The 24,705-nt window shown below is 39.5% G+C and overlaps 1 protein-coding gene across 1 annotated transcript; it reads left to right on the top strand.

The window, feature by feature from the left end:
• Positions 1-24,489, top strand: GLO1 (glyoxalase I). The gene is made up of 6 exons (XM_054492590.2): positions 1-250; positions 13,736-13,818; positions 16,194-16,334; positions 17,506-17,573; positions 18,282-18,371; positions 23,030-24,489. The coding sequence occupies exons 1-6, from the start codon at positions 167-169 to the stop codon at positions 23,116-23,118; spliced, it is 555 nt and encodes a 184-aa protein (XP_054348565.1). The 5' UTR covers positions 1-166; the 3' UTR covers positions 23,119-24,489.
• The last annotated feature ends 216 nt before the right edge of the window (positions 24,490-24,705 follow it).

The following is a 24,705-nucleotide window of genomic DNA, read 5'->3' as shown; positions in this document are numbered from 1 at the left end:
GCAGAGAGTCAACTTGCTCTCCGCTCAGCGATTGGCTGGAAGTCAGCGGTCTCCCGCCTGCGGCGCCATCGCGCTATTCCTAGTTAAGGCGGCACAGGACCGAGGCGGAGTGTGGGTGACTCTTCTGTTCCTTGGGTCCAGTCGTCTGTGATACTGCAGTGCAGCCATGGCAGAACCGCAGCCCCCGTCCGGCGGCCTCACGGACGAGGCCGCCCTCAGTTGCTGCTCCGACGCGGACCCCAGTACCAAGGTGGGCACAGGACCGAAGGGAACGGCTCCCCGAGCTCCGCTGGGCCGGAACCGGGCCGCATTCTATCCAACCCCATCCCGCCGCCGCTGCAGGTCCGGCGGCCTCGGGCGGACGAGAGTGTTGTGGGAAGAGGGATAATGGTGTTCGATGGGGCGATCGTGGGGCCCGCGAAGTCTGGAGGGGATCTGTTGCCCAGCTAGTTTCAAAGACTGCGACCCTGTTTTGAATTGGCTTGTTTATGTTGCGACGGTGGCTGGAAGCCAGGCCAACCCAGGGTCAGGTTTCCCAAATCAGTCGCCAAGGCCCACGAGAACAGTAGTTTCAGAACTCCCAGAAATAGGTTCAAAGATGCCTGTCCTGTGCCAGTCCTGCCCAGCCTCGTTTTTCCTTACCACCCTGACTCCAGTCTTAACTCCTGCAAACTAATTTGATCGCTCTAAGTTTAACCGCGCCCATAATTTCACTTTTGCTTGCTTGGCCTTTGCTGTGGGTCACAACCGCCCTTCTTACCTTCCTCATCTTCGTGGGGCCCAGGAGAGATTATAGAATCATAGAGTTTGGATCTGAAAGGAATCTTAGAAATTCCTTCTCTTACCCTGTCGTTTTACAGTAGTGACCCAGTAAGATAAATGACCTGTTGCATACAAAGGCTTTCACTTACCGAACATGTCTTTGCTGAGTAAGAATCAGTGTAACTCACTCAGGTGTGGTGTTTCGGTTGCCTTGTTAAGATCAGACACAGTTGGCGGGCGCGGTGGCTCACGCCTGTAATCCCAGCACTTTGGGAGGCCGAGGCGGGCGGATCACGAGGTCAGGAGATCGAGACCGTCCTGGCTAACACGGTGAAACCCCGTCTCTACCAAAAATACAAAAAAATGAGCTGGGTGTGGTGGCGGGCGCCTGTAATCCCAGCTACTCGGGAGGCTGAGGCAGGAGAATGGCATGAACCCGGGAGGCGGAGCTTGCAGTGAGCCGTGATCGCGCCACTGCACTCCAGCCTGGGCAACAGAGTGAGACTGTCTAAAAAAAAAAAAAAAATCAGGCACAGTAACCGCTGTTTATTCCAGTGAAGTCATCAGTGTCTGTAAACGCCTTTGTATTTATTTATTTGACTACATCATTTGTAAATTCCTTGAAGATTGAATATGTGCTTCGTGCAGACCTTTAAAAGGGGTAGATAAGTGGTCCATGACTCTGGTCCCTGCTTGTTCTTTACCTTCAGGGCGAAGAGTCAGACATATCTCATTGTTAAAACTTTTGACTAGCACCTGGTACTTGGCTTAGGAAAAATGTTAGTCATTGCAAAATTAAGGGGGAAGGTAAAAAAATTCCCTGTCATGCTTATCTCACTTGTATATCCCTTAATATTAATACCTGTTTTTTTCATATAATGTAAATTGAGTCACTCAGTGTAAAATATTTTCCCAGATAACTAGGGGTTTTATGTAATGGGTTTTTCAAATAAAAAGGATTCCGGGGAGATCTTTATAAAATATACTAAGTAAATGTCCTTGCAGCTTAATTTACATTCCACAGTATCTAAATTTCTCTTGATGATTTGGAGTAATTAGTTTTGAGATCAGTAATTTTTGGCCATGGGAATAACATGTGGAGACATAAAATGGAATACATAATAATAGCTGGTATATATTGAGTGTGCCAGGCCCTGGCTTGGTATTTTAAGTACATTGTTTAACTTAATCCTAACAACAACCCTATGAAGAAGGCATAATTATGATCTTCATTTTACAAATAAGGACACTCGGGCACATAGAGGTGTTGAGTGATTTGCCCAGGGAGGAGCTCCACCCTGTTCTGCTTCTGGGGTGCTGACTCCAGCAGTAATTTTGGAATTTGCCATAAAGGAAAATAAAAAACCTCAATGAAGTCTGGGTGCGGTGGTTCATGCCTGTAATCCCAGCACTTTGGGAGACCAAGGCGGGCAGATCACCTGAGGTTAGCAGTTCGAGACCAGCTAACATGGCAAAACTCTGTCTCTACTAAAAATACAAAAATTAGCTGGGCGTGGTGGCGGGTGCCTGTAATCCCAGCTACTTGGGAGGCTGAAGCAGAAAAATCACTTGAACCCGTGAGGCGGAGGTTGCAGGGAGCCGAGATCATACCACTGCATTCCAGCTTGGGTGACAGAGTGAGACTTTGTCAAAAAAAAAAAAAAAAAAGAAAAACCCTCAATGAATTAAATTCAGTTTGATCACTTGATACATTTACGCTATATGTAAAGAAGACAGTAAGTACTTTGGGGATACTGGGATAAACAATATGAGGTTCCCTCCCTTCACCAACTTATATCAACTCTAATACACAGTGGACCTGGGGTTAGTGTGCTATTGAAATATAAATCACCCTGGGAGCACCCTGGGAGGTAGAGGTTTTTAAAGGTAGCATTAGTGGAATGGGGTATGCACAGGGTATTTGGAGCCTGAAGACCTGCATTTGAATCCCCACTTCTGTCATTGGCTGCAGTGACCTTGCCAGGGCACTTGGGCTGAGTTTGTAGAAGGAGCATAAAGATATCTCAGAGAGCTGCTATGAGGATAAAATGACATGTATTATGTTATCTAAACTATGAAGAGGGATACAATTCAAGGTTGTATTTCAGCTGTGGGGATCAGGGCACACATCAAAAAGATGGTGGTGATGGGCCCATGCCTTGATAGATTGGGTAAGATTCCAGCAGAGTACATGGGAAGGCATTCTGATGAAGGAAACATCTTAGCAAAAATGTGTTTGGATATCGGGGGAACCCACCCCCAATATTTCAACGTAGGTTCTTTCTGTTTTCCACAAATATCGGCCGGCTGAGAAATAAAGAGAAAGAGTACAAAGAGAGGAATTTTACAGCTGGGCTGCTGGGGGTGACATCACATATCAGTAGGACCGTGATGCCTGCCTGAGTCTTAGACCAGCAAGTTTTTATTAAGGGTTTCAAAAGGGGAGGGGATGTAAGAACAGGGAGTAGGTACAAAGATCACATGCTTCAAAGGGCAAAAAGCAGAACTACTAATAGGGGTCTAACAAAGATCACAAGGCAAAGGGCAAAAGCAGAACTTCTGATAAGGGTCCAACAAAGATCAGAAGGCAAAGGGCAAAAGCAGAACTACTGATAAGGATCTATGTTCAGCGGTGCACGTATTGTCTTGATAAACATCTTAAACAACAGAAAACAGGGTTCGAGAACAGAGAACCGGTCTGACCACAAATTTACCAGGGCGAATTTTTTTCCCCACCCTAGTAAGCCTGAGGGTACTGCAGGAGACGAGGGCGTATCTCAGTCCTTATCTCAACTTCATAAGACAGACATTCCCAGAGCAGCCATTTATAGACCTCCCCCCAGGAATGCGTTCCTTTCCCAGGTATTAATATTAATATTCCTTGCTAGGAAAAGAATTTAGCAATATCTCTCCTACTTGCACGTCCGTTTATAGGCTCTCTGCAAGAAGAAAAATATGGCTCTTTTTGTCTGACCCCGCAGGTAGTCAGACCTTATGGTTGTCTTCCCTTGTTCCCTAAAATCGTTGTTTTTCTGTTCTTTTTCAAGGTGCACTGATTTCATATTGTTCAAACACAGTTTTACAATCAATTTGTACAGTTAACACAATTGTCGCAGTGGTCCTGAGGTGATGTACATCCTCAGCTTACGAAGATAACAGGATTAAGAGATTAAAGACAGGCATAAGAAATTATAAAAGTATTATTTGGGAACTGATAAATGTCCCTATTAAAATGAAATCTTCACTATTTATGTTCCTCTGCCGCAGCTCCAGCTGGTCCCTCCATTTGGGGTCCCTGACTTCCCACAACAGTTTTAGGATGGTAGAATTGCAATGCAGGGCAGGTACTGAAGAGTTAGTTAAATGTTATTGGTTGCAGTTCAGGTTATCTAAGCAGTGGTGGGAAAGGCTAACGTGGTAGGTTGGGGCTAGATTGTGGAGACAGCTTTGAGTGTCACATCTAAGGAAGTTAGATTTTATATACATAGTGGGGAACGAGTCAGGGTTTTGAAGTATTCTATAAAGTAGATTGGAGGGATCCAAGTCTGGAGGTGATTAGGCCACTTAAAAAGCTCTTCCAGAAGGTGAGATAAGTGATGAGGGTCTCGTTTGTAAAGAAGACAGCAGCAATGGCACAAAGTCAACTTGTTTTTTGATCATTTGCATCTTCATTATAAAGGAAGTCCAAAGAATATATGGCTATGTCACATTTTGGGCAATCTCTCTGGGCTAACTTTCTTTAAAAGGTCAGATTCTCCTGGCAACAGAGCGAGACTCCGTCTCCAAAAAAGGTCAGATTCTCCTTCCAAGTGGTGATCTGGAGATCTTTTCTTTTTTACTATCGGTATCTGTGTCCACTAATACAGTAGACAATGTCCTCAGTGTTGCCATTATTTCTACCACCACTGCCAATGTCCATTTTTACATCATTCCATATATAAATATATGAATATATAAATATATAAATATATTAATATATATGAATATATAAATATATAAATATATTAATATATATGAATATATAAATATATAAATATATTAATATATATGAATATATAAATATATAAATATATTAATATATATGAATATATAAATATATAAATATATTAATATATATGAATATATAAATATATCTATAAATAATATAAATATATTAATATATATTCATATATTTTTATATATATATATGATGGGGTCCCTCTCCAATCAAGGTAGATTGGTGGAATTGAATGCAGTAGAAAGGAGAATAGGGAATGGAAAGGAGAAAGGAAGAAGGACAATGGCCAGATAAGTGACTGACTATTCAAGGCATAGAGAATCATAATATATATAAAGGCAAAATGACATCAGAGAACTGAGGCAGGGACCTACAGGTAACACAGTGAATGAAGTTAGAAGCAGTGGGACTTGAGGGAAGGGTGACCAAAACAATCATTAGGGTACTCAAAGAAAAGATGAGAATTCCCATTATATTTGTTTGTTTTTCTCACCCTGTAATGGTTGCTATTTAAGTGATAAGGGTATGAAATAGAAAATGTGTGAGATGACCAGTTTAGGGGAGTGGTGATAACCGTTGGTGTTAGAGAAGTATACAGCTACATATGTGGTTGCTTTTGGGACTCTCTCAAATGTGTTAAATGTGTTGAGGAACCACTGAAGTATTGATTTTTAAGCCAAAAATGACATGACAGGGTTTTCTTTATGGAAAGATCACTCCAAATTGCATGTAGATAAGCCTATGAAAAGCAAAGAGATAATTGTCTAGACAGGAAGTAGTGAGGACTTCTTGCTTTCCTCAAGATACACTGAAGGCAGTTGAAAAGCTCATTTTTAAAAGTCTGGTGAAAACAACTTTGTTCACTTTTGTTTTGTGGGAGATATGACACCTAGTAATAAAGAGTTAACAAACCTTTTCCCCTTTTATGAAAATTTGACTTTTCTTTAACTCCCTAGTTTCCCAGAAAACAATGAAAAATTGTGTTTGTTGCTTATGGTAAAAATAACCCAATTGGTAAATTGCATCTGGAGAGGGAGAATTGTAAATACTTGAAAGGAAGTCATAGCTTTGGACTTCCCTGATTGTAGTGACTCTTATAACTGTCCCTTGTGGAAATTCTGGAAGTTCTGCCTATGGAGTTGCTACTAGAGATACTGGCTCCTGTGGTACATGGGGCCTTCTGCCCTAGGGTGATTCTCATTCATATCCAGTGTGAATCTTCTCCCTGTACCTGATCTGTGTAGACTCCTGTAAGGACGCCCACTAAAGAGGAACACCTGATACTTCTTTGTTGGCAATCTGTGTTTTCCTAACGGATACCCTTTTGAGTAAACTGGCACCATGTATGGCCTATGGCTATGGTTGTCTTATAAGTCTGGATGTTTAGTTGAGCCTTAAGAAGACTTCCTGGGCCAGGCCCAGTGGCTCACGTCTGTAATCCCAGCACTTTAGGAGACCGAGGTGGGCGGATCATGAGGTCAGGAGTTCGAGACCAGCCTAACCAACATGGTGAAACCCTGTCTCTACTAAAAATACAAAAAAATTAGCCAGACATGGTGGCGTGTGCCTGTAATCCCAGCTACTCAGGGGGCTGAGGCAGTAGAATAGCCTGGGAGGCAGAGGTTGCAGTGAGCCGAGATCGTGCCTGGGCAACAGAGTGAGACTCCATCTCAAAAAAAAAAAAAAAAAAAAAAAAGAAGGCTTTCTGTTGGGGGCAATATAACACTTTTGAAAGTTATTTGAGAGACAAAGTAGATAGTCTCTAAAGGGAATTGGTCTCAGTCTTATTAAGGTTGAAACACAACATTTTTTAAACCAGAGAAATTTTTTAATTTCTGAAAATATGGCTAATGCAAGTGTGGAACTTCTCCTTTCTGCAGACTGAGGGTAATAGAGGTGCTATGGTCTGAATGTTTATGTCCCCTCAAAATTCATGTGTTGAAATCCTAATCCCTGAGGCAGGTATCAGGAGGTGAGGCCTTTCAGAAAGTGATTAGGTAGGTCATGAGGACAAAGTCTTCATGATTAGGATTAGCATCCTATAAAAGAGACTGTAAAGAATGATCAAGCCCTTCTGCCATGTGAAGTCACAGTGCAAAGATACCATCTATGAGGACAGACACTAAATCTCCAAGTGCCTTGATCTTGGACTTCCTAGCCTCCAAACCTGTGAGAAATAAATGTTTGTTGTTTATAAGCCACCCAGTTTATGGAATTTTTGTTACAGCAGCCTAAATGGACTAAGATAAGAGGCAATGGAGATTTTAACTTTAAGATGTAACCTCTTACAAAGCTCTCTAGTAATACTTCTAGAGAAATAAGTATCTTCATCACTAGAAGCAAATTTGAGATTTCATAGGGAGAAAACACAAAGTCAAACAACGTTTTTATCATTGTTGTAGCTTTTTGACCAGTTTTGATTCATCCCGAAAACAGACATATTGTAACCAAATACACTCATATCCCATTGTGGGAGGCAACTGTATAAAATTCATTTAGAGACTCTGCTTCTGACAAGATGAAGTAGACATACTTTTCCTTATTCCTCCTGCTAAATACAACTAAAAACTCTGGACATGATATATAAGACAAACATTGGAAGACTCTGAAAGGTGGTGAGAAGAAGGTAGACTGGCTAGGGACCTTGAGACCTTAGGAACAACAAGGCAATGAGTTTCCTAAGTTTTCTTTTTGCCTCATATAGCCCAGACTTGAAGCTGAAGAAGCTAGTAACCTGGAAATGCTGATGGACACAGACCAAAAAAAAGCCAAATGAAAGCCTGCTCTCTAGCCACAGGACCTGGAAATGGGCAGTATTTCCTGGCAAGAAAGAAAACTTTTAGACAATAACTGCTCTACTCCAACTAAACTCCATAGAGAAAACTGTAGCCTCAGTCCCACCCATGCCAGCAAAAGCTGAGTGGGGAGCCTAGATTTTCACCCAACCACATATAATGAGCTGCCCAGCCTTCCCCTGTCAAGGTGATGTGGGGGAAGTCTGAGTAGGGAGCCAGGACTTTCATCCTGCCAGGATTTCCCCTCTTGCCATATCAATGGAGACACATGAGGAACCTAAAATTCCACCCCAACTCAGCAGTGGAAATATTTAAGATAATTATAAGCAGGAGAAGGTACAGGGATGTAAAGAGAGGTGAGGTTTCTGTACCTTGTTCAAACTAATAAAATGATGTCACCAAATGACTGATAAGTTATGTGTGTGTGTATATACATATACACAGGTATATGTATATACATATATACATGTATGTCTGTATATATGTGTATGTGTATATGTATATATACGCCGTATGTATATACATATATAGTAACACCTAGAGCCACCATTTAAAAAGCTATACAAAGAGATACATGCAAAAACACTATAGATAAATCAAAATTGAATTTTAAAAATGTTCCAGTGACTCAGAGAAAGGCAAAAAGAAGACAGAAAACATTAAAAAAGAAAGGACAGACAGAAAACAAACATGAATAAAATGACCAACTTAAGCCCTAACATTTCAGTACTTACATTAGATGTAAATACATTAATTAAGAGACAATGATTGATAGAGTGGATTAAAAAACATGCCCCAGCTGTATGCTGTCTACATGAAACTGACTTCCAATATGATAGAGACAAGGTAAAAGTAAAAGGGTAGAAAAGATAAATCATGCAGATATTCATCAAAAGAAAGCAGGAGTGGCTATCTTGAGATCAGATAAAGTAGACTTTGGGGCAAAGAAAATTACCAGACATAAGAAGTACATTATACAGTGATAAAAAAGTTGTGATTGACCAAGACGACATAGTAATCATAAATGTATGTTACTAAACAGCAGAACTATGAAACACATGAAGCAAAACTGATACAACTGAAAGGAGAAATAGAAAAATCTAAAATTATAGTTGGAGACCTCAACACTACTCTTTCTTTTTTTTTGAGACAGGGTGTCACTCCTGTCACCCAGGCTAGAGTGCAGTGGTGCTGTCTCGGCTCACTACAATCTCTGCTTCCCGGGTTCAAGGGCTCCTCCTACCTCAGCCTCCCGAGGAGCTGGGGCTACATGTGTACGCTACCACACCCAGCAAATTTTTCTATTTTTTGTAGAAATGGGGTCTCAGTATATTGCCTAGGCTGGTCTTGAACTCCGGGGCTCAAGCAATCCAGCCACCTCGGCCTCCCAAAGTGCTGGGATTACAAGCATGAGCCACGAAGCCCAGCCAACACTCCTCTTTCAACGATTGATAGAACTAGACAGAAAATTAACAAGGAAACAGAAGAACTCAGCAATACCATCAAAAAATAAGATCTAATTAGTATTTATAGAATGTTCCACCCAACAACAACAGAATTCCCCTTTTTTTTTCAAGTGTCTATAGAACATATACCAAAGTAGACCATGCCCTCGGTCCTAAAGCCAACTTCAGCAAATTTAAAAGAATTGAATGATGTATTCTTCAGCCACAGTGGAATTAAACTAGAAATCAGTAGCAGAAACATAGTAAGAACATCTTCAAGCACTGGGAAACTAAACAGCACACTTCTAAATAAATAATCCATGGATTAAAAAGGAAGTCTTGGGAAATTTTTAAAAATATTTTGAACTGAGGCTGGGTGCAGTGGCTCACGCCTGTAATCCCAGCACTTTGGGAGGCTGAGGCGGGCGGATCACGAGGTCAGGAGATCGAGACCATCCTGGCTAACATGGTGAAACCCCGTCTCTACTAAAAACACAAAAAATTAGCCGGGTGTGGTGGCGGGCACCTGTAGTCCCAGCTACTCTGGAGGCTGAAGCAGGAGAATGACGTGAACTCTGGAGGCGGAGCTTGCAGTGAGCTGAGATTGGGCCACTGCACTCCAGCCTGGGCGACAAAGCGAGACTCTGTCTCAAAACAAAACAAAACAAAACAAAAATATATATATAGAGAGAGAGAGAGCTGAATGAAAATGAAAAAGGGATCATAGCTAAACAGTGCAAAGGGGGAAATTTATAGCACTGACTGCATACATTATAAAAGAGGAAAAGTCTCAAATTAATAATGTAAGCTTCCTCCTAAGAAACTAGAAAATGAAAAGCAAAATAAATCCAAAGGAAGCAGAAGGAAGGAAATAGAAAAGCAGAAATTAATGAAATTAAGAACAGAAAATCAGTAAAACAGAGCTGGTTCTTTGAAAAGACGAGTAGGATCGACAAACCTGTAGCAAGACTGACAATGAAAACAAAGAAGCACAAACTACCAATATCAGGAATGAAATAGGGGATACACTACAGACCTTTCTGACATAAGAAAGATAAGGGAATACTAAAGCAACTTTGTATATACATAAATTTGACAACTTGAATTGGACCAATTCCTCATCCAATATGAACTAATATGATGAGTCCTATAACTTAAGGCAATTGAATTTATGATCAACAAACTTCCAAAGATCTGTCCAGACCCAGGTGATTTCACTGGAGAATTCTACCAAATGTAAAAGAAGAATTAACATCAGTTATACACAACCCCTTCCAGAAAACTGAAGACAGGAGAACACTTCCCAATTCATTTGATAAAGCTAATATTACCCTGATACCAAAAACAAATGAAGACAGTACAAGAAAACTACAGACCAATATCTCTAATAAATATAAATGTAAAAACCCTTGACAAAATGTTAGTAAACAGAATTCAACACTATATATAGAAAGAATTATACACCTTAACCAAGTGAGATTTATATCTAGGATGCAAGGCTGGTTCGTTATACAAAAATCAGTCAGTATAATCCACCATATTAAGAGGGTAAAGAAGAATCACGTGATCATATCAGTTGGTACAGAAAAGGCATTTGACAAAATTCAGCACTCATTCATTTTTTTTTTAAGTTCAGAAAAAAATAGGAATAGGGGGCATTTCTTTAACTTGATAAAGAGCTTTTCTTGAAAAGTTAGAGCTAATATTACACTCAATGGTGATGCTTTCTCCCTAATTTTGGTAATAAGACAAGGATGTCTGCTGTTGCCACTCTTATTTGACAAAGTGCTGAAAGTTCTAGACAGTGCAGTAAAGCAAGAAAAGGAAATAAGAGACATATAGGTTGGAAAGGAAGAAATCAAACTGTCCTTATTTGAAGATGACCTGATTGTCTACATAGGGAATAATAAGTAATTTACAGAAAACTCCCAGAATTCATAAGTGAGTTCAGCAAAGTTGCAGGGTACAAAATAAACATACAGAAATCAATCGCATTTCTATATACTAGCAAAGAACACACAGGCACCAAAAATTTAAAAATACAGTACCATTTACAATTGCCCAATAAAATGAAATACTTAGATATAAGTCTAGTAAACATTTACAGGACACATATGCTGAAAACAGCAATGGCGATGCAAAAAGTCATAGATCTGAATAAATGGAGAGATTTATTGTGTTCATGATTGGAAGACTCAGCACAGTAAGGATGTCAATTCTCCCCAGATCAATATATGTGTTTAACATACTCCTTATCAAGCTTTTTTTAGACAGAGGCAGAGTTATTCTAGATTGAAAGGCAAAAAAACTAGAATAGCAAACCATTTTGGAAAAGAATAAAGTGGGAAGAATTTGTCTACCTGATTTTAAGACTTACATAGCTACAGTAATCACTACTCTGTGGTATTGGCAGAGAGAGAGAATATTGAAACAAAATAGAGAACGCCAAAATATACCCACACTAGTATGCCCAACAGCTTTTTGACAAAGATGAAAAAGCTGTTCACCAGAGGAAGGATAGCCTCAACAAATGGTGCTGAAGCAATTGGACATCCTTAGGTTAAAAATGAAGCTCTACCCAATTCTCATCCCTTATACCAAAAAAAAAAATCCATTTACTGGTGCTTAAAGGGGTCTTAATCCTTTGGTTCACATCCTTGCCTCACTTTTACAGTTTTGTAAGGATCATATTGTAGGCAGGTAGGACATGCACTAGAAACATCCTTGATTGTACCTTTAAAGTTTTCTTGGCCAGGTGCGGTGGCTCACACCTGTAATCTCAGCACTTTGGGAGGCCAAGGCGGGTGGACCACAAGTTCAGGAGTTTGAGACCAGCCTGGCCAATGTGGATGAGTGACCTTAATTCCATCTCATAGTCTCTCACAGCAGCACCTAGGTTAGTGTTTGAGAGAATAAGGAAGGACATCTTTAGAATTTAGTCCTTGCTTGCACCTCCCTCCAGAGACTGCAGTGCTCCCTCCAGAGACTGAGAACCAGTGCTGAGAGGACAGGTTTCTCCCATGAGGCCTGCCCGCTAAAGTCTGTGTGATTGTGTGTGGTCAGGCCTGAAAGATCATACATAAGACTTTGTCCTGCAGGTGGCTTCCTCAAGCAAACATTGTAACCAACAGAGAAGCAGCTACCACTCATATTAGCTGGGAAAGAAGGATGTTTGTTATTTTGGTAGTGTTCATAGTGCCTTGTTTTAATATATGCTTAGACCAGAATATGAAGTGGAGATGATCTTGCTGCTTTAAATTTTTTTTTTATTTTGGTATCACATCATGGCAGCCACAGAGTGACTTTATATATGTTCAGCAGGAGAAAACCAAGGCCCAGTTGTAAGTACCAGGCCAGCACTTGGATGTGCAGAGCTACTTTTCTCTTTCTCGGCTGCTTGATAAAACCGAGACCTTTAGGACTGTAGCATCTGACTGAGAAAAGCAACCCAAATGTTCTAGAAACATGTAACCTGCCTGGTATGTGATTATAAGCTGCGAATAAAGAATTTAATTATTATATTTGTTAAGATCAGTTTTAATAAGATAAAGTAGTTTTTAGGCTAGTTTTGTTTTAAATGAGAATTTTAATGCTTAAAAGAGTATGTTTCATTTACTTAAAATTTAGCAAAAGAGAAAAATATAATTTCCTAATGATGCTGAATGAACTATATTTGTATTTTATATGATGTGAGTTATATGGGAGAAAGATGGCATGTGGCTCCAAAGGAAGTGGTCAGAATTTTCAGGCCTGTTTTGTCAAGCCATGGGTATGACAGAAAAAAAAAAAATCTGTTAGGAAGCACCAGTGAGGTTCACAGACTCATGGTCTGGAAGGTACATACCAGTGGTAAAGGGAGACCAAAACTTAGAGGCCTTAAACAGTTAATTACTCAGTGTCAGCTTCTCATCTACAACATGGGGTATGAATATCGACAGTAATACCGTATGGAGTTATTATACCTAGTGAAGTCCTAAGTAGAATTATTAATGCTATTAATAATCTTGACTCCATGAATTTACATACCTTCTACCCTTTTCTCAGTCAAGCCTTCTGTTTCCTGATAAGTAAGTTGAACAGTTTCCCAAAGGTGTTAGCAACAGTAACTTTTTACCCTTTTAGTTATTTAGGAGTCTAGGATCTTGTGAGTAACTCTTTGCTAATTTGCATGATCACCAGTAAATAGTTCTAGAAGGGCATTTATGCCTTCATTCAACAAATATTATAGTGATCAACCTCTTTATGTGTAAAATCAGTGTCTTAGTTTGGGTGGCCCCAAAGAAGACTAGAGAGAAAGGTGTGGTTTTAAGTCATTTGAGAAGTGGGCACAGAGAGCTCTGTGGAGTTAGGGAGAGAGAGGGGTGATCATAGGTGTATACGAGTGGATTACCACTGTGGGCAACTGAGGTTCAATCCTGCTGGGGATTCTTTGAGGGACTTTGTGGTACCTGCCTCTGAATTGTCCCACCAAGGGACAGGGATGCCAGGTTTTTTATTGACCATTGGTTGAAGGTCATTCCTGCAGTGGAAACTTTCTGACACTTTGGACTTGCATCACACAGGGGCCTGCAACCAGAAAATACCACTGGGCAGAGAGCCCTTGCAAGTTGTAGGTGGTAGGTTAACAATTGTGTTATAACGGTGGACTGTCTTTGTATCTTGTTACAGAAAGCACAATTAATGTTGGTAATAAATGGTAAAAGTGAAAGATGTTTAATATAAATATTTTTCCATAGGATTTTCTATTGCAGCAGACCATGCTACGAGTGAAGGATCCTAAGAAGTCACTGGATTTTTATACTAGAGTTCTTGGAATGACGTAAGTCAAGTACTTATTGGCACCTTAATGTTTAAATATACAGCTTTGCAAATCTAGAGAGTGTTTTCAGACCCATCTTAAAGTTTGTTTCAGAAGTAACAGAAGTTCTTTTGGCCAGGAGTCTGTGATTAGGCCTGGCTGGACAGGGCTTCTCTCGTAAGTTCTTTTTCTTCTCTATCCCAGCCAGCCTGAAAGGGCAAAACAAGACACAAATAGTTGCATTTTCTCCAGTCTCCCTTCTCTGAGTGCTCCCAGCTAAATCCTTAATGTGTTCAGACCCCTTTTGATGTTCTGGCCACTTTTAGCCTCTTGTTTACTTCAGAAAAGTTACAGATAATAAGAACTTACTACTCAGAAAACCAATGGGTTTACTTAAAAGTGATCATCTGTTCTATTTTTCTAGGCCGTGTTTTCTTTTGCTCAACAGGTCATATCCACTGATCTTGCAGTCCTAAAGCATATTTATTTTTCTAAAGCATGTTTATTTTTCTTTTTTTCTCCAGCTTTACTGAGGTATATTGAGAAATAATTTTGTCATATTGTTGATTTGTTTCCCTAAGTTATGTGAGCATTTTGCTTTTGAGCATATAGATACATGAATAATAAAATAATCTTTAAATTTAGTGCCTAGATAACCTCCATTCACATTGAGAGAAAAATTCATTAATATATGTCTATATTTAGAAAATTTGACCAGTTCAGAAAAATACAAAATGAAAAGTAATGACTTCCCTCCCCAAGTTCTTCTCCCCAGAGATAACTGCTGTTCAGTTTCTTGTGATTTTTTTTCTAGAAAAAGGTATTACGAATATATTTATGACATGTTTAAAGGACAAAATGAAAACAGATTTATTGAACACTTTTGCCAGGCACTTCAAGTGTTATTTTGTTCAGTCTTCACATCAGTCTTAGGAGGTAGCTTTTATTCCCATTTCACAGACAGAGAAACCAAAGCTTAACGAGATGAAGTTACTAGCTCCAAATCCCACAGTTGGCATATGGCAGGGCTGGAACCTGTATCCATTGTCTGATGGGCTCTAATGTTGACTTTGTGTGCAGAGCCCCCAAATAGGGTACAAGTTGACAGTAAGCTGGAAGATTTGAACAGCTGAGAAAAGCAAGTTGCAACAGTTTCATTTCCTTCAGTCCCAACTGATTTGTCCATGAGGGTTGTGTAGTCTGCTTTAGTAGATGCAGAGATTGTTTTTCATGATTGGAGTATTTGAGGTGTTTGATACTTTATTATAAACATGTTAGAGTAAATCTTATTTGTGATAAGTCAATGCAAGGATCTAAGTGGGCCAAGGTCTATTATACAGCAGTGATAATGAAATAAAAGATTGGAAGCAGAACTCTAGAAACTTTCCATTTGCTATATGCTTCAGCCATTTGCTCTTATTGATTATGAACAAGGTCATCTTTGAATAATCTAAAGAAAATCATATATGCATTCTCATGCCACCTTACTCCTTGCCAAATAATCCTATACCATTTAAAGTCACTTAAGATTCAGGACTTCAGTTATCTTTCTTAAAACCTCAGGATTCATAATTCATTCACTGTTTCTCTCCCATCAGTCTCTTCTACTTGTCTCTTTCCCCTCAGAGAAGCGTAAGTCTTCTTTGTTCTAGAATATTTCTTGCCCTCTGCTCCCTTGCCTACCTCCGCATTGTCACTGCCATGCTTGCTACTGTTTTACCTGCTCACCTGCCATTCTCTCTCCCCAGTACAGTGTAATCCAGCTGATGCTTCCTCACGCTGCTGACATTGCTCTCATGGGACCTTTCCATATCTCATGACCTTTTCTTAGTCTTAATACTGTTTGACCTTTCTGCAGTATCTGATACTGTTAGCCACCTTACTGTTGACATTCACGTCTTCTGTGATGCTAGTCTGTCCTTCTCCTTCTTTCTTACCACCTATCCTTAATTTCCTTTCCTAGATGTTTTGGCATAGTAAGAACTCAATAAATGTGTTTATTTAACTGAATGACATATTTATATATGTGTTTGTATGTGTGTATATATATGAAATAGCAACAAGGTTCTTTATATTTTTCAGTACAAATAAACACAATTCTCTTTTGGAGATAGCCGTTTCTATTTATTAACAAGTACCATAATTTCAGCTAAATGTTACTATATTTACAGAATTGATGAGTTACAGAAGTTTTTATTTTTGTATTTCAAATATTTACAGATGCATTTTTAATGATATTTTTTCACTGATTTTTCCTCCTGCTTATTCCATTAAAATAGGCTTACTACATATAGCTCTTCTTTTTAGTAAAACTTGAATATTAGGTTATGTTGATTATAGTATGAATTAGCCTTTCCTGTTGTTAATGATTCAGGCTTGTTGTTTTTTCATTGCAGGCTAATCCAAAAATGTGATTTTCCGGCTATGAAGTTTTCACTCTATTTCTTGGCTTATGAGGATAAAAATGACATCCCTAAAGATAGAGATGAAAAAATAGCGTGGGCGCTCTCCAGAAAAGCTACACTTGAGCTGACACAGTGAGTATGACTTTCTATATTTATATATATTCTAGATTTTTTAAGGTAGTTTTTAAAAATCTTTTTTGTTTTGTTTACTTACCAGTATAATTCAAACCAGGTCTGCCTAATCACTTCACATTTGTAATCATATATTGAAGTGTTTTTCATGCATCTTTTGATCTTTGTATTGTTCTTGGGCAAATGAGATCTGTTTTTTTAGAGACAGGCTCTCTGAAGCCTCTAACTTCTAGGCAGTTTTCCTGCCTCAGCCTCCTGAGCACCTTGGACTACACATGTGTGCCACCACACCCAGCTAATTTTTTTTGTTTGTTTTTGGTAGAGGTGTAGAGGCAAGGTCTCACTATGTTGCCCAGGCTGGTCTCAAACTCCTGGCCTCAAGTGATCCGCCCGCCTCAGCCTCCCAGACTGCTGGGATTATAAGCATGAGCCACCACCCTGGCCCATTTGTCTTTTAGATAGAGAATATAAGACCCTGAAATTGTAAGATATTTGCCTGATTGTCACTAACTAATTTTTAGGTATTATAATTAGTCTTTCAGAATCCAAAATTTTGTTCTTTTATTATTTTGCTACATTTTTGATCCAGAAATGTGATATCATGTGTTCCTTTAAAAACTCTTCAAACCATTTTGTAATAATTAACATTCAAATTTGGTATTTTTATAACTTGAGCACTTAAAAATGTAGGCAATTTCTTTACGTTGTTTATCTGCACACTTTAAAAGAGACTGATTTCAGAGTGTGTGATTTCCTGTGTCCCTTGATTCAAAATAAAGCTTTGGAATCAGGCAGACTTAGATATGAGTCTGTGACTCTAAACAAATAAGTGGCAGTTTCATCAATAAAATGGAGATGTTCACATCTAGCCCATGGAGCTGTTTTAAGGGTTTAAGTGAAATATAAATAACTTAGCACAATAAATGAGCATTGTTATTATTCTTATTATTGTTCTTGTCCAGTACCTGTATTTACTGTCTCCTTAGTCTAGTTAAAATCATACTTTGGCCATTTGTCCTTTCTATAGTTGAAAACTTAATATTTTTGTAGCAGGGGTTAGGCCAATTATGTAAAGTAGCATATAAACATGGTAAGATTTCAAAGATGTTACTTTCTTTTCAGAATATCTATTCCCTAGGACATTGTAGCTATGTTTTCCTTCCTTTCGTAGCAATTGGGGCACTGAAGAAGATGAGACCCAGAGTTACCACAATGGCAATTCAGACCCTCGAGGATTTGGTAAGTTTGCCTGTTTTTATGTGATATATGTAGATTTGTGTGATTTTGTATTATGTATATAATTATGATTTTAATAAACCTAAAACATTAATGTCCCAATTAAGTATGATCAATTTATTAGAGATATGATTATTTTTATTTTCCACAAATAATCTTATTTAGGAGTTGTTTAATTTCAGAGTCTTGATCTAAATATTACATTTACCATCTCACCGTGATTTACTTTTAAGTCTCAGAATTAATTTCCAGTAGACTTTTTTTTTTTAAAAAAGCTGTAGTTAATACTAATCCCAGTTTCTGCTAGCACATACACTTCTGCCTTGCTCTCCAGTCTCTCAATCAAGATGACAGTATTGCAGGCTTCAGCTGGCTGCTATAGTCAGTGCCAACCACAAACCTATTAAGTATTAGTAAATGATTACTGTTTTTTGGTGTCGATTATTCTTAGCTGATTAGACTGTATATGAGCTGATATTGGTTAATTTTAAATAATTTATAATTCAGGGCAACTAATTAACTACTTATACCCAGCCCATTAGACCTACATTTGTTCTTTAATGTATTATAGATTTTGAACCTACCTAAGTCTGTTCCCAAGTGCCTTATGTTTTGAAATAAACAAGTTTTGGAAGCTACTTGTGGTACTTGGATACCCTGTTGTAATTATTTCTTCCTTCTCTCTGCTTTTTTCGGGGGGTATCACGTAAGGTCATATTGGAATTGCTGTTCCTGATGTATACAGTGCTTGTAAAAGGTTTGAAGAACTGGGAGTCAAATTTGTGAAGAAACCTGATGATGGTGAGTCTACTACTTACTGTGGTCAGGCCTGTCTTTAGTTGATATTTCCTAACCACCTACAGAGGCCACTGTTGTAGTAAAACCCTTTTGGCTACAAGTAACCGAAGTCTCCACTTCAACCAGAGTTTTAAAAAAGAGAAATGATTGGAAGAATATCTGGGTATTTTAGGGAAATGAAAGACAGCAACTAGGGTGGCTTTCCAAGGGACTAGACACAGGACCTGGAGAGCCATCAAAACCCTAGCCTCTCCCACTCCCCGACCCCACCACTTTGTTTCATTGGCCACCAGCTTTCACTATTTCAGTGTATATCTTTCCATCCAAAAATAAGTTCCTTAAAGTCTCTTTTATCTGATGCTCATATAATGACACCAGCTCTCTTTAGTTTATAATCACATGGTGTTTCTTTTTCATCTTTTACAACCTTTGTATGTCTTTAAGTTTTAGGTAGGTTTTTTGAAATAGCATATGTATGGATTTTGCTGGGTTTACATGTATTGTTATTATTTTACTTAGGTCTCTTTCTGAAATATTTCAAATTAAAATTGAAATATTAAATATTTCAGAGTCTCAATCTAAACATTTGAAATATTTCACTGTTTAATTTCAATCCTTTTTTAAAAAAAATTAAAATATTTAATATCCAGTGCTGGGCATGGTGGCTTACGCCTGTCATCCTAGCACTTTGGGAGGCCAAGGCGGGCGGATCACGAGGTCAGGAGATCCAGACCATCCGGGCTGACACGGTGAAACCCTGTCTCTACCAAAAGTAGAAACAATTAACCAGGCGTGGTGGCGGGCGCCTGTAGTCCCAGCTACTCAGGAGGCTGAGGCAGGAGAATCGCTTGAACCTAGGAGGTGGAGGTTGCAGTGAGCCGAGATCGCACCACTGCACTCCAGCCTGGGCGACAGAGTGAGACTCCGTCTCAAAAATATATATATATTTAATATCCAAATCTTCTCCCCAATAAGAAAGGAATTTGCTTCACTCTGTCCTCATTGTATCACTATTACCTAGAGTGGGATAGTATTGATTTTATTTTTTAAAGATAATAATAAATATATCAAGGTGTTTGATCACTTTTTCTTCATATATCTCTTGTAGTGTCTCCTTTGAGACAGGATCTCACTCTCATCCAGGCTGGGGTGCTGCAGTGGCACTGTCATAGCTCACTGTAGCCTTGAAACTCCTGGGCTCAAACAATCCTCTGCCTCAGCCTCCTCCTAAGTAGCTAGGACCACAGGCGTATACCACCACACCCAGCTAATTGTTTTATTTTTTTGTAGAGATGAGTTCCTGCTATGTTGCCCAGGCTTGTCTCAAACTCCTGAGCTCAAGCGATTCTCCCACCTCGGCCTCCCAAAGCATTGGGATTACAGGCGTGAGCCACTGTGCCCAGCCTTTTTAGCATCTTTTGGATTTTTCTGTTCTTTTATTTAAATACCTCAACCAAAATGGTCTTTAAAGGGGATTTGTTTTTGTTCTTGTTTGTTTTTGTTTTTTGAGATGGAGTTTCACTCTTGTTGCCCAGGCTGGAGTGCAGTGGCACGGTCTTGGCTCACCGCAAACTCCGCCTCCTGGGTTCAAGTGATTCTCTTGCCTCAGCCTCTCTAGTAGCTGGGATTACAGGCATGTGCCACTGTGCCTGGCTAATTTTGTGTTTTTAGTTGGGCCAGGGTTTCTCCATGTTGGTCAGGCTGGTCTCAAAATCCCAACCTCAGGTGATCCGCCTGCCTCAGCCTCCCAAAGTGCTGGGGTTACAGGTATGAGCCACCACACCCGGCCCTTTAAAGGGTTTTTAAGGCAAAACTTTTGAGATTCTGTGTAACTGAGAATGATGCCTTTATGTCTGAAGGACAGTTTTATGGAAAAGGCTAGGTTTAATTTCCTTCAGTCTTGAAAACACTCTTCCATTTTCTTTTTGCATATGATGTTGCTGTTGAAAAATCTGTCAATCTATGTTCCTTTGTATATTCTTCTGTTTTATTCTAGAAGCTTTTTATATTATTTCTTTGTCCTTGCCTGCGTTCTGGGAGATTTCCTCAAACTGGAATACCAATTAGCTAATTTTCTCCCAAATGTATCTGTTCTGATATTTAATTCATCTATTTTGTTCTTAAACACCTGTTATAATTTTGAGCTCTAATTTTTGCTTAGTTTTCTTAATATATTCTTGTTTTTTTTTTCATATTGGTAATATTTCATATTGCTTATTACTTTTTTTTTTTTTTGAGATGGAGTCTTGCTCTGTTGCCCAGGCTGGAGTGCAGTGGTGTGACCACAGTTCACTGCAACCTCAAACTCCTGGGATCAAGCAGTAATCCACCTCAGCCTCCCGAGTAGCTGGGACTACAGGCAAATGCCACCATGTATGGCTAATTTTTTATTTTTTGTAGAGACAGGGTCTTACTATGTATCTCAGGCTGGTCTCAAACTCCTGGCCTCAAGTGATCCTTCTGCCTCAGCCTCCCAAAGTATTGGGATTACAGATGTGAACCCAGCTGGTCATTACTTTTACATGTCTAAATAGTCCTTGGGGCTGGGCATGGTGGCTCATGCCTGTAATTGTACCACTTTGGGAGGCCGAGGCAGGAGGATTGGGAGGATCGGGAGGATCACTTGAGGCCAGCAGTTCAAGGCTGCAGTGAGCTCTGATTGTGCCATTGCATTCCAGCCTGGGTGACATAGGAAGACCTTGTTTCTACAAAAAGTTTTTTTTTAATTATCTGGGCATGGTGGCACATGCCTGTAGTCTGTATGCCTAGCTACTCGGGAGGCTGAGGTGGGAGGATTGCTTGAGTCCAGGAGTTGGAGGCTGCAGTGAGCTATGATCCATTGTACTTCATTTCAGTATAAATGACAGAGCAAGACCCTGTCTCCAGAAAAAAAACAAAAATAGCTCTTGGTTCATTATTCTAACGTTTCTTCTATTTGAATCTACAATCCATTGCTTTGGGGTTTTTTAATGGTTATGTTTCTCAGATTATTATTTTGGCCTCTGAGCTTTTTTCCCCTGCAACTGTTTGCTATTCTAACACATCAAGCAGTGTGAATAGGAGAATGGCCAGATCCCTGTCCTTAACAACCCACATGATCTCAGGACAATGGGCTGGATAAGCCTAGGCCAGAGATTCCTAGGCACCTAGAAATGAGACTTAAACATTTCACCTTCCACAAAACAACTCTTCAGGTCGGATCTTCCCACTTCATCCCTCAGGGAAGCAGTATTAGTAGGAGACACTTCCGATAGTGTTATTCCCTAGCCCTGGGCGTGGAGAGAGGGCTGTGGAGATCATTCGGCCCTACCAGTTTTTCTCAGTTTCTCACAAGCAGAAGGCTCCTGCACTGCCCTTGTTTACTGCTAAGGACATCTGAACAAGCGAGAGGGCAAGTGCTGATGCACATGGCAGTGAGGGAGGAGCAAGAGCAAAACTCTGTTCTCCCACAGCCATTATGCACTGCCTTCTGGTCCAGGCCAGAACTACCACCTCCCACACAGCCCAAGTTAAAACAGTCACCCCACCCCATCCTCACCCGTTCTCCCCAGCCGTCACCAGCAGGGTTTCTTTCTTTCTTTCCTTCTCTTCTTTTCTTTTCTCTTCTCTTTTCTTCTCTTTCCTTCCTTCCTTCACTCCCTCCCTCCCTCCCTTCCTTCCTTCTCTCCCTCCCTGCCTCCCTCCTTCCTTCTCTCTTTCTCTCTTTCTTTCTCTCTCTCTCTCTCTTTCTCTCTTTCCTTCTCCTGTATTTTCCATCTGTGTTCCTCTAGGATTGATCTTGGGGAAAGGAGCCAGAGATAAGAGTCAAACCAATTCAACATATTGGTCCCCAAATAAATTTCTGAGGTCACATTTTTCCATTTAAGCAAACAGCTCTGACATACTAGACTCTCAGTCTCAGTTATGAATTCCTGGGAGAAAGACTCTCGCAGAGCTTGGGTTGCCTAGGATAGTGTTTAAAAGGGTTTGTATGACCCAAGCATCTGGGTCTTTTGGTTGTGGGGGTAAGCCATGCTACCAGCTCCCTTCAGCACCTCCCTATTTTCTTTTTCTTCTTTAAAATAAGACAATTTCTGTAACTACTGAACTGGTAGCATGGTATCATGAAGGTGAGGCAAATGCCTGATACCTAAAAGATGCAGCCAGTCCCACAGTTTATTTCAGGAGGGCTGGTATTCGCAATGTGTGCAAGATAACATTTTAGTCATTATGAAAAGTATGACTTTTCCTATTTTTCTGACAATAAGAATTTTTAAAATGTAAAACTGTAAACAAAATAATGTACTTCATTAAAATGCAAAGTAAATCTTTAATTAATAAAAGTTTTTAAGGCCAGGTACAGTGGTTTGTGCTTGTAATCCCACCACTTTGGGAGGCAAGGCAGGAGGACTGCTTGAGGCCAGGAGTTTGATAGCAGCCTGGGCAGTACATTGAGATCCCGCCTCTACAAAATCAAAAAATTAGCCAGGCAAGGTGGTGTGTGCCTGTCGCCCCAGCTGCTTGGCAGGCTGAGCCCAGGAGGTCAAGCCTGCCTTGGGCTGTGATCATCCCGTGCCCTCCAGCCTGACATTCAGAGCAAGACCCTGTCTCAAAGAAAGAAGAACATTTTTATGGTGTTTTCTTTTTTAGTCTTTTCAATAATGAAAATTTTCATTTTACAGGTAAAATGAAAGGCCTGGCATTTATTCAAGATCCTGATGGCTACTGGATTGAAATTTTGAATCCTAACAAAATGGCAACTTTAATGTAGTGCTGTGAGAATTCTCCTTTGAGATTTTAGAAGGAAGGAAACAATGTGATTCAAGATATTTACATACCAGAAGCGTCTAGGACTGATGGATCACTGTCCCGATTCAAATTCTTCTTCAGTCCATTTCCCCTTCCTATTTCAGCTGTTCCTTTTCACCTAACTGTTCAGTCATTCTGGTTTTCAAGTAGTGCTTTATCTTATGTCCTTGAATACAGTTGTATAACTTTATTTTTTAGGTAATAATTAGAACAGTTCCCTTCAGAGGCTGCATTTGTCTTCTTCTGCCTCCTAAATATTACTTCTCTTCAAATCTGCCTTTGAATCATCATTTAAAAAAAAAATTAACATGTTTTTGTTGTGGTTATCTTCTGGGGTTTCAATTCCTCAGAAACAACTTTGTTCACAATGGAAAGTAAAGAACACTGAAACAGTGTTCTTTCAGTAAAGTACAAAGTGTTTATTTTACAAAAGAGAAGGTACTCTTGAGAGCAATTCAAAATCATGCTGACAAGGATACTGATAGAAAAAGTAATTTCTTCTTATTATAAAGTACATTTAAAGTTCAAGGACTAACCTTATTTATTTGGGAAAGGGGAGGAGGAAGGAAATGATATGGTACCCAGACACTGGGCTAGGCTGCAACTTTATCTCATTTAATACTCCCAGCTATCGTGTGAGAAAGAAAGCAGGCTAGGCATGTGAAATCACTTTCATGGATTATTAATGGATTTAAGAGGGCATAAATCAGCTCAACTCAAGATTTCATAATCACTTTTAGTATTTAGATTGTGCCTCAAAGTTGTAGTACCTCACAATACCTCCTCCACTGGTTTCTTGTTGTAAAAACCTTCAGTGAGTTTGACCATTGTGCTCTTGGCTCTTGGGCCTGAGTACTGTGGTGAGGGAGTAAACACTAGAAGTCTTTAGTACAAAACTGCTCTAGGGACACCTGGTGTTTATATTTCTCATAAAGACAAGTGGTGTTTATATTTCTCATAAAGAGTCTTCCCTACCCCAAGGTATTCATGATGCCAGTAGCCATATATGATAAATTATGTTCACAGTGGTAACTTAGTTATCAGAAATTAGCTCAGTGGTCTTCCCTGCCATGAGTCACGTTTGATGGGTTTTTAAAAATCAAAGTGATTTTGAAAATCTCTAATGGCTCAGAAAATAAAAACATCCAGTTTGTGGATGACTATATTTAGATTTTCTCTAGACTCTAGTGGAAAACCTTTGGAAAGGCCATGCCAACCGTGCTTGTACTGCTGGAAGCACTTTACGTTTCCTTTTTGGGTGAAATGGATTTATGTGAGTGCTTTAAACAAATAGCAATAGTTATAGACTGAAATAAAAAGAAACTTCAAATAAGACTATGTTTAATTTGTAAATCTTTGTCCATCATGTTCTTTCTTTTTTTTAAAAAAAAAAAAAAAGAGCTCCCCTTAGTACTGAAAGGATTTGAAAAGGCTTGTAGGCTCATTCTGAACAGAGAACAATTGTGATTCTGTACAGCCCGTAAAGCAGGTAGTGTCTATGGATAAGGGAGCGTGGAAAAGGTGGGAAGAAGAAAGTGAATATGGAATA

The sequence above is a fragment of the Pongo pygmaeus genome, chromosome 5, assembly GCF_028885625.2.
Source record: "Pongo pygmaeus isolate AG05252 chromosome 5, NHGRI_mPonPyg2-v2.0_pri, whole genome shotgun sequence".
Classification (NCBI taxonomy): Eukaryota; Metazoa; Chordata; class Mammalia; order Primates; family Hominidae; genus Pongo; species Pongo pygmaeus.
The sequence above is the reverse complement of the archived record's forward strand: the minus strand, read 5'-3'. Positions and strand labels throughout refer to the sequence as shown.